Consider the following 13,208-nt stretch of genomic DNA (forward strand, 5'->3'; position numbering starts at 1 on the left):
TGGCGATATCAACTATCAAGGATTCAACAAAGCTTTTTTCTATTTTGATAGAGGAATACGAGGAAAACAGCTTTTTAAGAACTCAGTGTCCTCACTTAAATTACAATCACCCTACAAAGACATAGTAATCATAGATGATATTGTTTTTACGTCAGACTGTAAATGTGACTCATCTAATCAGCACAAAGAAATGTTTCCACACTATAGAGTTACCTGTGCTGTCGGACTCACATGCCCGGCTAGGCTCACCTCTACAGAGAAACTGTCATACATAAGAGAAAAAAAAATGCAACAACGGACAGATTTATGACAGCAAGACAAATGTTAGTTCGGAACTGGTGAAATTGTGAAAGCTGTGAAAAGTGCTATGATACAAAGTATAAATTTTAATCTTCAAATGTTTTTACCGTTAAACAACATCAAATTATAAAACAAAAATATAGAATCTTAGAATCGTGCAATATAATCTTATTTAATGTGATATTTAATGTCGTCGTAGCATTACTGGTTTAAAAGACAAAAATATAGAATCATTTACGAACACTTTAGAAAATACCAACTAATAACTTATTTTTTTATATACAACTGTTAAATGGATTATATGTCATTGTTAATTTTTTATGTAAATACTAATATTATATACTGTTAACAGAGTTGGGGCGAATAGAGTCCAGGGACTCCTGTAACCCAACCTAGGTTAAGTGTGAATGAAAAGGATGGTATGATCTACGTCTGGAAGTCCGACAAGGATTTATGCTATTCCTACGTATGAATGGAGGCTGGACTGTATGTAGTATGACTGGAGGTTATTGCTGTAAAGCAATAACTAACCAGTATTTATATGTATTCTCGTTATCACTGTTATCCGGACCTGCGAACAGGAAATACTGTTTTTCTCTGCAGGATTTGCGGCGTTATAGTGTGTTATTGTGTGAATAATATCAACTCTGGTTCGGATGCAAATGTTTGTAACTCTGGAGTTAAATAAATAAATAAATAAAATGTCACGTCAGTCTACTATTACCTGGACTAGCCGGTCAAAGAAAATACGAATATCACATGAAACCGACAAGTTACCTTACCACGGTAACCAAAGCTGTTACAAGGTAGGCATAGCAGAGGCCGACGAACCAACGACAATCAGCAACGCAGAACGGGACAGGACAAGCCAGCGACTGACACGTGCGGCCGCAGAAGAAAGGGCGACGATCCTGAATAAACCAGTTCAAACAGGGGGAGACTCCTCGGGGCTGCCGGACAATAAGGAAGCTATAAATCTCTAGCAACTAGACCCAAAAAAGTGGAAATCGATGCGACAATAAGGGAAATTACAATCAAGAAAACCATTGCAGATGGCTAGGCTAGAGGCCGCGTACTGAGGGGCGATGATTAATAAAAAGGCAGCTTACACCCGCTGAGACATACACCCTCCCAAATTCATTATTATCCAGAACCTTTCCTATGCCTATGCATTACCCTCTTCCCGATAAATACCAATAGAGAGCAAGGAGAAGCATCTTTCGGATTCCGGAGTTTTTACTGGTAGGGCGAAGCTCTGCCCAACTCGCGACATAAACTATTTTTCCCTAATTAGACTTAGACTCCGAGCGTTCGCATAATTTTCGGACTTAGTCGCATTTCTGCCTCAAACACGAGTTGCACTCAGTCGAGGTCCTATATCTTGTACCATTTATAACCAGACAAGTTGAATAAATCATTACTCTTAACTATTAAATCTTGCGTACAAATTATTACATTCAAAACTCCGCGCCTTGAAGACGAGCTACATCGCAAGGATGAGAGCGAGCCAGCCAGTCGGTAACTACAAGCCAGCAACTTCAAAGTAAGTCGATTGTCCTTACCCTTATTCATACGTTATCGTCAGTGTCGCATGCAACATTATTGTGTCAGTTCATAGTGTCATATTAATATATAAGAAAGTCTGAGATTGTTGTGATTCCTCCGAGCACCTAGAGAGCGAACGATATTCGTCCGTGCGTTACCGACGAGTTGCTGCGACGCCCGTCCGAACTGTACATCTCCACGTCCGAGACTGGACCACGTCCGTTGCGTCAAGTACTACTGCCACTACCGAGTTGTAAGTACCTGCACTCTCACTCTCTCACGTCGACAGGGTAATATCTCTCATCTCTCTTTATCGTTCGTCGAAGTGTCCGATGTTTGCACCTCCGTGTATAGTTACAATTGAATATATATTTCCTTATCTAAACTTCTCGTGTGTTATTTCCTACGACCCGACCTACGCCGCCTCCGCGGGCTCGTGTAAAAACACGTGCATGATCTGAGTCGGCCGAGCCGTGCCTTCTGCACGCCCGACGTTAATTTACAATAAACAGGGCCCTTCTGGCCCTGATTATAACACGGCAGGACAGTATTAACCGAGTGTTATAAATAGCGCCCAACGTGGGTCAAGGTCAAGCTATTTAACTCGCGAGTGTACAAAAATTGTATAGCGGCTACTCAAACTACAGTGTCGACACATTGTAGGCGTAAGTGAGACTCGGAAAAAAAAAACTGACCGCAACGGTAGAAAGTATTAAACAGCGTCAAATAATACGCGCAGTTTAATTTTGTAGCAGCAGGCATCAGCCTTCAAAATTCGAAACGGTCAACGACCGAGCGGCCAGCGACAGCGAGCGTATACATTGTTTACATCGCGCGCCGCGAACCGAGAGCTCGAATGCTTACAGTGTCGCCCGTTAGGCAGGGAATTTTTGGCTGAGTGCGAGTGAGACGGATGAACTATAGTCGGTATAGGAATTCAAACTATTGTATGGATGTTTGAGAATTCTTTTTGCACTCTGATGCAATTTTTTATACTTGACTACTGTTTAAGCCGTAATCTCGCAGTTCAACAAACTGTTGTGTTATTAGGAATGTTAAGGCATAAATCACGATAATAATTTAGAAAAATTTCGCGAGATCTTGAGCCTGGTTTTGTGGAAAAAAATAGCTGCGTAGTTGAGTACAGAAACGTACGAATAAAAATACATATACAATCAACACACAGCCGCTCCGGCGTATAATTGCTTTTTCGAATCGCGTAGAATTTTTTTTTTTTTTGCATGATAGAGGGAGTTAGTAACATTTTAATTCACAAATAATTTATTAAAGTGGAATTGTTTTTTTTACAAATTAGTAAGTTTTTTTTTCTCTTTCTCAGATTTTAAAACTTGTAGCACAAAACGTGCGTGATTACTTGCTCTGTCAGGCAATTTATCGCGGTTCAAAAACAAATCATTGTTACCGTTATAAAAATTTAATGGAGTGATTAAAATTAAATCACACGTATTAATCGAAAAAGCAAACGTGTGTTCCAGCGTCGATAACTAGGTATTAAATTCACTTCGAGAGTAACTTGGATTGTTGAATCCTGAGTTTTTTTTGGTTGTGCTGAATTTGACTCGGCTCTGCTTCTATTAAATGTCAGAATACTCAACGAGCACAATGTCTTTTACTGGCTCGTACATAGACTTAAGCAGATCGCATGTAGCGATACAAGACCACGTAAGATCGATGGACGCGAATACGTTAGGTCAAGCGTTAGATTTCTTAGGTTTGCAGGATAGGGGGGCTGATGAAGACAGAATGCGTCGATTGTTTAGGTGCCTAGCAGGTGACTACGCGCCAGAAGACTTCCGTCCGTCGCTAACCCTGTTAAATTCGGAGGAGTTATTTAGGTCGCGGGCGACACGACGCGCGTCGTACATTACAAACTATATCCCTCAAGAAGTCAGCGGCATATTTGAAGAAGAAGAGCGGAACGCGAATCAAATAAGCCTAAGAATTTTGCACCTAAGAAATGCAATCAGCAATCCTGATGCTGAAAGCCAGGAGCAACAGGCGTATCAGCTTACGGATTGCAGCAATCCAAGCGGCGTCGAAAACGAATTCAGCTGGTTGGAACCAGTAACAATAGGGTTCGGTCAACCGCTACATAGAGAACAGGTTCGACAACCGTTAGCAACAATTTTCGGTGGTAATCCGTGCGATAATACTAGCACGGTAGGGAATGACGTTGTTGAGGAAAGCCTCGAAAGCCCAGTTCAAATAAGAATAGACGTGAATCCCCCAGAATTAGCGGATGAACAAGAGAGAACATCGAACGTCGATTCCCTGATGTATTTAGCCAGCGACGGCTGCACATACAACTTACCGAGGAGAGTCGTCGACGACCTATTAAAGAAAGACGACGAAATCGCACAGTATAAGAAAATACAAGATGAGGCGTGCGAATATAAATTACGTATAGCTAACAGCGCTCAGAGAGAGCCCCCGCGTGTAGTACTCGTTTAAGAACATCAGAATTTACACGGTCGAAAGAAGATGCACCACCATCAGTAGGGACCAAGAGTAAACACGTAGATTTTAATGAGACGTACACGACCAGGTATTTCGAACCAACGAACAAGAATCTCTCAACTTCAGAATTAGAAGATAGCAACATATACCAGCAACCTCAGCGAAGGCTAAGTCAACAGTCGACACCACACAACCATACGCCTGGCCAACTACGGCCGATTCAGCCTCCGTATACGTCACAACAGTCGAGTTACGAGAGGAATATCTTTTCACAGAACAGAATGGCACCACAGGCACAAGTACTGACATGTCATCAAAGCCAGTGTTGCCAGACGTGCGATAAGCATAGAATAAACCAACCACAAAACAGTGATGATTCCCAGCAAAGGAGTGGGAATGCTTGGAGAGAGGGCGACCAGCCAATACGTCCGAATCGCCTGGTTTCAGAACGAGGTCCAAGCAACCTACAGACTAATACGTCTGGATATTATGACTCTAACCTCCAAAATACGTTGAGAGAAAATTCCGCCGATATTAACGACATAATACGGAAATGGAATGTAAAATTCGGAGGCACGTCAACAGAAGATGTAGAAGAGTTTATCAGATTAGTGGAAGGCTGCAGGAAACTAGCTCGTCCAAGAATTTCAGAGGAAGAATTGTTAGACGCGATGGTGAAAAAGGGGAATAGTGGAAAACGTCGATTGTGCATCGATTTCCGCAAATTAAATAAAGTTTCCGAAGTAAGCGCTTACCCCCTACCTTTCATGGATACTATCTTGAGTAAGCTTCAATGTGCTCGTTACATATCTACAATAGATTTGAGCAACGCTTACCATCAGATAAAAATAAAAAAGGAAAGTCGACCGTATACAGCATTCAAGGTCCCGGGAATGGGGTTGTTCCAATGGAAACATCTGCCGTTCGGCTTAGCTGGTGCTCCTGCCTGCTTCCAGCGTATGATCGATTCCTTGATTACGCCCGATCTCGAACCACACTGTTACAGCTATTTGGACGATATTATCGTCTGTACCGAAACGTTCGAAGACCATTTAAAAGTCTTAGAGATCGTGCTGACAAAGCCAGCCAAAGCACGATTGACTATAAATCGAGTGAAAAGTTATTTTTGTCAATCGGAAGTGCGGTATCTTGGCGTGCTCGTCAACAGGGACGGTTTTCGTCCGGATTCGGATAAAATCGCTCCGATTATAGAGTACCCGACTCCGAAGACATTAAAACAACTGCGCAGGTTTTTAGGAATGTCGTCGTGGTACAGGAAGTTCCTCAAAGATTTTGCAACGATAGTAGAACCTTTAAATCGACTGCTTAAGAAAGGAACAAGCTACGTTTGGGGGGAGGACCAAGAACGCGCGTTCGAGCAAACTAAAATGCTGATAGCATCCGCTCCGGTTCTCCACCGACCAGACTTTAATAAAACCTTCTGTCTACAATGCGACGCTTCTGGCACAGGCCTTGGTGCTCTTTTAACGCAGGTGATAGAAGGGGAAGAACGTGTGTTATCGTTCGCGAGTCGCACTATGACTCCGGCGGAACGGAATTACTCAGCGAGCGAGCGTGAATGCTTAGCGGTTCTCTGGGCGATACAAAAATTCCGTCCGTACGTTGAAGGTTACAATTTTCTGGTGATCACCGATCATAGCAGTCTCAAGTGGCTAAGTAATTTACGAAATCCAACTGGACGTTTAGCCAGATGGGCACTTGAATTGCAGGAATATGATTACACGATCGAACATCGCAAAGGCTCAATGAATGTGGTTCCCGATGCGCTGTCGAGACTTTACGAAGGAGACGACGCAGAAGAGACACGTCCGATTATTGCGAGTATTACACCAGAGGACGAAACAACTGACAAATGGTACACCGAATTAAAGAAGGAAGTAACTGATAACCCGCTAGAATTTCCTGGCTGGAAGTTATTAGGTGGAAAATTATATACCTACCGGCCTGACGCATTCGTCGATGATGTTTTCGAAGATGAGAATGCTTGGAAATTAGTACTTCCGAAAGAGAAAAGAACTCAAGTTTTGAACGAGTGTCATGACGAAGCGACGTCAGGTCATTTCGGCCGCAAGAAAACGCAAGAAAGAGTCGCCCTGTCATACTATTGGCCATCGATGAAAAAAGATGTGACAAATTACGTCCGAAGCTGCTTGATCTGTCAACAATGCAAAGTTGAACAAAGAAAACCAGCTGGTCAGATGGGCAGCCGCAACTTCTCGCGTCCATGGGAAACAGTTGCTGGTGACGTAATGGGTCCGCTACCAAAGTCTACTCACGGATATGAATATTTACTGGTGTTTCAAGACATGTATACCAGGTGGGTAGAATGCGTACCTATACGAAAGCCCAACGCTCAAACCATCATTAAAAACTTGAATGAACGGGTTTTCTACGGTTCGGAACGCCAAAATTCTTCTTTTCCGAAAACGGAACAGAGTTCCGAAATAAGGTTATGGATAAATTCCTAGAGGAACGCGGAGTACACCATACGTACGCTACACCGTATCACCCTCAGCCTAACACCGTAGAACGTGCGAACGCTGATCCGCGAATATATCGAGGGTCATCATAAAAACTGGGACGAACATATAGCAGAGTTCGCATTCAGTATGAACACGGCTACACAAGACTCACTCCAGACTTCTCCGGCGATGTTAAATTTTGGTAGATAGCCGAGCCACCCCAAATCTCTGCTTCGACAAGAGGAGATTGAAGCTATAGCCAACGAAGATCAGATCGTTATATCTGACTGGAAGGCTAGAATGGAGAAGCTGAGAGAACTCCAAGAAGCGGCTAACGATAACGCTCAAGAAGCGCAAGCGCGCCAGGCCAAATATTTCAACAGCCGACACTGAAACGTGGAGTACTCAGTAGGCGACGAAGTCTGGAAAAAGAATAGAGTACTGTTATCAGCAGCGGAGGTTAAATTCAGCTAAATTAGCTCCACCATTTATCGGCCCCTTCAAAATCAGCCGTATACTGAGCCCAGGTATTTACGAACTAGTTGACCGAAATGGAACGGTTGATGGACCGACTGCTGTCGAATATTTGAAAAAGTATCACAATAGAGAAGAAAACGACGGTGAGCCTATTGCAGCAGCAGGCGGCTGTGAAGTTACTGATCAAGTAGACGACATCAAGACTACGTCCGTTAACAATGAAGAAACTGAAGAAGCGAAAGAATCTAACGCAAGTAGCGAGCGACCGAAAAAGCGGGGTAGGCCGAGGAAAACGCTGTTACTTGTAAAACGCAAAACACTACCGGCGAAGATTGTAAACCCGACAAACACCGTAAGCGTCGAGGTAGACAAAGCGAAACGCGGAAGACCGAAAGGTTCGAAAAATAAACCGCGTGACGATCCGAATAGTTTGTCTTCTAGGAAAACGCGAGCGCAAAAGGCGGCGGGTACGGTTGACAATTAAAATCATGCGACTAGAGAGCTTCATTCTTCTGTATACCGTCCCATTCTCCACTCATAATTCCCTTCTTCCCACATAGACGGCCGAACGCAAGATGGACGACATCAGGGAGTTAGCAGAGGAGATTGTCCAACAAATCGTCGAAGAGTCGATGAGTCACACGGTCGACGACACACCAGCAGTACCGGCCAACGTCCCATCCGGATTAGAGGTGGGAAGCGAACTGCTCAACCGGTCGATCTTTGCTATCCCGGAATCACGGAGCGAGATCGAACTGAGGAAGCAAGCTCTGCTGAAAGAACTGCAGGTGATAGAGGACGCACAGTTCGCTAAGGCTTTAGTCAGAAGACAGCAAGCGAGAAACCGAGCGACGCAGCTCAGAACCGAGCCGATCGCTGCGCTGGAAGAAGCCATCGCTATTGGGTCGGAAATTAAGGAAAAGTATGGCCACCGGCCGGATCTACCTAAGGGAGACACAACCCTAGTAGAAACCGTGGCATTCCTAAAGGCCAAATGCAAAGCGAAGCCGCAACCATTGCCAGCGCCACCGGTTGTCCCGAAGACGGCTCCAACAGCCGTAAGACCAGATTCGACCAGCCATCAGCTCGACACGACGTCGAAAATCACGGCCGCTCCAACAGCAACAGCCGTAAAGAAACGGCCGACTCTAACCAACGAACAGTTGAACAAAGAGTTCGACCGTAACCGTGAACTGAAGCGTCGAGCGAAAAATAGGCTGCCGACTTACACCGGACCTGGACCGCAATGCCCCATTTGCGGATACCGAGGTATTGCTCGATTGGACAAGTGCCCCAATTTCAACGTCCATGGAATGGACTTAACGTACGGCGACAAGTACAAGAAGAAGTAGAAGAGGAAGCTCAGGCTAACGGCCGAACCACTTCATTTCCTCCTGTACCTTACCTTAATCCCGTGCAATGAAGCATTTTGTTTTTTCTTATTTCTCTTCTTTCTCTCTTAATGTTTTTTTTTAGAGGCAAAAGACTGCCGTACTGGCCAACGGCCGTATGTAAAAAAAGAGGCGAGAGACTAAAAATTAACTATTTTTTTTTTTATTTACTTCTTTCATTATATGTATTATCTAGTTAATGATGAGAATAAAAAGTCAAGTTTTCCTTGTAAAAATTGATATTTATTACAAGTTCTTATTACCCAGTTATACATGACTGAGTGCGAGCTGGTACACCTGGCAGGGTACACAGCGTCAGGGGGAGGGTGTTGTGACGGCCAAGTGCACGTCAAATGTCTAACGACTAATTATGTACTAAATGTAATAAGATTATTGTTTCAGCAAGCTGCCAACGAGCGCCGAAGCGAGCGAGAACGAGATACGAGGCAAGATAGAGACAGAGAGAGTGAGAGCATAGGTAGCGCGGTTGCTGTCTGGCCACACAGCGTTGGCGAGATATGACAACGATGTGCCGACGGCCGGGAGAACCGCGACTAGAGTTAGTCTCGCTGCGCTATCCACACGAGTAGCTCGCGCTACTATATACGCGGATTTGTTGTGTGTCCTGCGAGCACCTCGAGAGCGAACGATATTCGTCCGTGCGTTACCGACGAGTTGCTGCGACGCCCGTCCGAACTGTTACATCTCCACGTCCGAGACTGGACCACGTCCGTTGCGTCAAGTACTACTGCCACTACCGAGTTGTAAGTACCTGCACTCTCACTCTCTCACGTTAACAGGGTAATATCTCTCATCTCTCTTTATCGTTCATCGAAGTGTGCGGCGTTTGCACCTCCGTGTATAGTTACAATTGAATATACATTTTCTTATCTAAACTTCTCGTGTGTTATTTCCTACGACCCGACCTACGCCGCCTCCGCGGGCTCGTGTAAAAATACGTGCATGATCTGAGTCGGCCGAGCCATGCCTTCTGCACGCCCGACGTTAATTTACAATAAACAGGGCCCTTCTGGCCCTGGTTATAACACGGCAGAAAAGTATTAACCGAGTGTTATAGCTCATACTATATCTATATAGCGATACACAGTACTAACAAAAAACATAATATATCTATGTGTGGAAGGGAATTATTTACCTCGGTAGAATGCGAGTTTGCGAACAAACTTGTTTAATTTGAAAAACCAAATTGTAATTACAATTACTGTAAAAAAATGTTGTCTAAATTAATACTATCAGAAGTGTTACAAAAAACATCTTAATTTAAAAGAAATAAAAAAATGCGTTCAAACTTGTACTTAAAGTTCGAAGTGCCATATTATAATACGTAAACTATCTTTGTTTTAAATGAATTCGGATAAAAAGGCAACTTTTCATACATTTGTGGAAATAAGTAACGAAGTACCGGCAGATGGCGAAAATAAACGAGATGACTATGAGATGTTTTTATTATATTATTTATTTAATGTGAATGAAATTCCGATAAAAAAATATACATCAGTAACTGGTGGTAGAAGTAACTAGGAGTGAAATTCCAGAGAGGACCCAGAGAAGTAATTACTTCAACTGGCCTCACGCTTCCAAACATATCATCTGTAAATCCATTGATTTCTGTCAAAGATAAAGAAAATATGAAAAAATATTCCCAAACTAATTTGATGATAATGGATTAAAAATACTACGTACTGTCTTACCTGTGATACGACGATTGAAACTGTGGTGATAGCGCTGGTTGATTTTCGCAGATATCTGCTGAAAACTCCAGTCCCTCGTCTTGATGCTGATTATCCCAGGCAGCTCTGATGCCAAAGGGTCCGTGATGCTCATCATCTGCAGCAGCACGATGTTGATGAGCTCCCAGAGCTCCACGTCCAGCAGGTTAATATCCGGAAATGACAGACGGTAGTCTGAAACAAAAAATGGTTTCGTTTTAATAAGATCACATTACTTTATCATGGCTCAATATTTAGAAAAATGTGCAAACTTACCACGCTCAAGTAACGCTTCCATGGCTTAAAACGGTGTAAAAGACAAAAGGCGTGTGCTCAGTTCGAAGATTCGCTGCAGAATGACTCCAAAAGCCGTTGACTCGTTCCAGCAATCCAGCGCGATCTTCATTTATTTTTCGAAAATCAGCGCCAATGCATGAAGCGGCCTCAAGCTCGCGATCCAGTCGCGTAACGACGCCATCTATACGATACCGCGAGCGCACGTGCAACAGAAACGCGCGAAGATTCAAATTAGATTTTAATATACCACAATTTAAAATAGAATAATTATCATAGAAAATATAAAAACGAAAAAATTTAAGTTTTTGAAGTTTGTAATAATAAGCTGAACTACAAAATTACCTGAATATCTTCTGAGTTAGGGAAGTGCAGGTAAGTTATGAGATCAGCCTTGACGACCTCTCGCCCACACACCTGCATTCAATATCTAAAAAAGATTTGATTATTTAAATTGTTTTTTTATAAAAACAATTAAAAAAGCTTGATAAAAACCTTATATTAATGCTGTCAGCAACAGCAACTCGACATTGCTCTTTGAATTGTTAGTTCAAGTCTTGAGAGAACTTGACCTTCTCATCACTTTCCTGCATTCGTCTTCCAGAGCTTTGAATTCCTTATCAAGAGTCTGCATACGTTGTTCTTGAATTGAGAGAAGAAATACCTTGTCAGTTTTTGCTTAACTTGAATGCTGCCTCTAATCAAAAGAAATACTATGAAAATAAATAAAAAATAAAAACTTACTGATTAACAACCACTGCTTGACTAGTACCATAAACGTTGTGAAGATCATAATGATTACCCAAATGCTGTTTGGCGTTCATGCAAACGGTTTTTCTTGCTAATAGATTACCATTGACATTAGGTAAATATGGAGGATTGTCAAGGGAAGTTGCCTTGCAGCCGTTAATATGGCCATTATAGAAGTTGAACGGTTCATTCATGTCCTACAAAGATACATTAAATGTTTTTATTTGACTTTGAAATTAAAAATTAATAAGAGTTCTTGTATCAAAATCATCGCATCTTTCTGCATATTGCTCATCATTTCTGTATAATAAGAAGTTGTTTCTGGGTTCGTGAAGTCGGGCCAAGTAGTAGATACTGTATTCCATACTTTTCCTTTAAATGGTTCATTGCTTTCTCTATCGAATATGAATATGCCCCGTTTGACGCCTTCATCATACGGAATGTACGTGCCATTCTTCTCATTTGCTGACATGCCAGCATCAATTAATGGAATGTAATGCATTCCAGCCTTAAAACAAAAAAATGTTTATGCCGTTTCAATCATCACTTAACAATATCTATGAAAAAGATCAATTCTCACATCATGGATTTCTTGAATGAAATTTGGAAGATCATTGAATTTAGTTTTATCGTAGGTGAAATCGTTTTTGTTATCCATGTAGTCCAAATCGTTCCATTGAGTATCCTATGATAAAATGATTACACATTAGAAATGATGAGGATTATCTACTGGTGAAATAAATATAGATATTTTGAATATATATTTACAAAGGGAATTAAGGCATCTCTTGTTCTCTGCCAAACGGCTTTAGTCTTTTCTAAAGTTTCATAACCATATTTACAAAGATGAAAACCTAGTGACCAGTATGGTGGTAAGAAATGCTTTCCGCTTGACTTGAATGCTGCCTCTATTTTTTTTCAATTTAAGAATCTTCTTTGACCTGATGTCCCACAAACACATCTGTCCGTCATCGTAGGCAATCAAATCCCAAATGTGTACCCATCCACTTTCAGTTCCTGCATAGAGATGCTCGATGTAAGGTGAAACCTAAAACATCAGACTATTTTCAGGTTTTGACATTTGATTTTAGCTATTGATAAATCTTTACTTACCCTTTTGATTTCGAAGCGTTTCACAATATTTTATTTCCATAAAACCTTAACACTGACCTTGTAATCATCAGTATTGACTTTTTTTCTGGCGATGCAGACCCTATTACTGCATAGCTGTCATTTTCATCTTGCAAGAGTTCCAATGAATCACCATAAGTATCATTAAGTTCTCGCTCTATACTATCATTCATAAAAATAACTTGGCCTAAATTGGGAGGGATCTATAAAAATGGTAAGATTTGTTATAATATGATTTATTGGATGAGACAGAATATAAAAATTCTACTTACAGTACTAGTTATTTTGTTTGAATTTGGCCGGCTATTACTTTCATCGTTATCATCATCATCTATGCACTTTATCACATCCTCACTTGCAACTACAATTTCATCTTCATCTATTTCCTCTTCTGTGTCACATTCTTCTCCACCCATCTCGTCTTAGACACACCTGATGAGATTTTTATCTCCTCACCATGTCAATGCCGACAATCAGTCCAAAGAGACCAATGGCAGAGCCAAAAATTTCGACAATGAGCATTTTCACAAAGAGGGCTGGATTGGCAGCATCCAAAAGAGCTGCACCAAAACCAATGATTGTAACAGCAATACCACAGACAAGATTAACAAGCCCCACAGTAAGACCAG

At 42.0% G+C, this 13,208-nt stretch overlaps 3 protein-coding genes across 19 annotated transcripts in view; 1 reads left to right on the forward strand and 2 right to left on the reverse strand.

Moving 5' to 3' along the window:
• The window catches only part of LOC100119218 (disks large 1 tumor suppressor protein), a 1,703,670-nt gene that overhangs the window by 429,477 nt on the left and 1,260,985 nt on the right, over positions 1 to 13,208 (forward strand). The window lies entirely within an intron of this gene.
• On the reverse strand, positions 10,135 to 11,665 carry LOC116738667. 2 transcript variants are annotated; one of them, XM_032601905.1, is made up of 6 exons: positions 11,443 to 11,665; positions 11,194 to 11,340; positions 11,044 to 11,128; positions 10,681 to 10,882; positions 10,387 to 10,599; positions 10,135 to 10,303 (listed from the first exon to the last, which is right to left on the reverse strand). In XM_032601905.1, the coding sequence occupies exons 4-6, from the start codon at positions 10,700 to 10,702 to the stop codon at positions 10,155 to 10,157; spliced, it is 384 nt and encodes a 127-aa protein (XP_032457796.1). In that variant the 5' UTR covers positions 10,703 to 10,882; positions 11,044 to 11,128; positions 11,194 to 11,340; positions 11,443 to 11,665; the 3' UTR covers positions 10,135 to 10,154. The 2 variants fall into 2 exon arrangements, with proteins under 2 accessions (XP_032457796.1, XP_032457797.1); XM_032601906.1 differs by having other exon boundaries at positions 10,168 to 10,303; positions 10,379 to 10,599; positions 11,443 to 11,664.
• LOC116417055 lies at positions 12,226 to 13,026 on the reverse strand. Its single transcript, XM_031928143.2, has 3 exons — positions 12,852 to 13,026; positions 12,562 to 12,782; positions 12,226 to 12,496 (listed from the first exon to the last, which is right to left on the reverse strand). Exons 1-2 carry the CDS (start codon positions 12,993 to 12,995, stop codon positions 12,582 to 12,584), a joined length of 345 nt encoding a protein of 114 aa, XP_031784003.1. The 5' UTR covers positions 12,996 to 13,026; the 3' UTR covers positions 12,226 to 12,496; positions 12,562 to 12,581.

This window comes from Nasonia vitripennis (assembly GCF_009193385.2).
Source record: "Nasonia vitripennis strain AsymCx chromosome 4 unlocalized genomic scaffold, Nvit_psr_1.1 chr4_random0003, whole genome shotgun sequence".
NCBI classification, from domain to species: domain Eukaryota; kingdom Metazoa; phylum Arthropoda; class Insecta; order Hymenoptera; family Pteromalidae; genus Nasonia; species Nasonia vitripennis.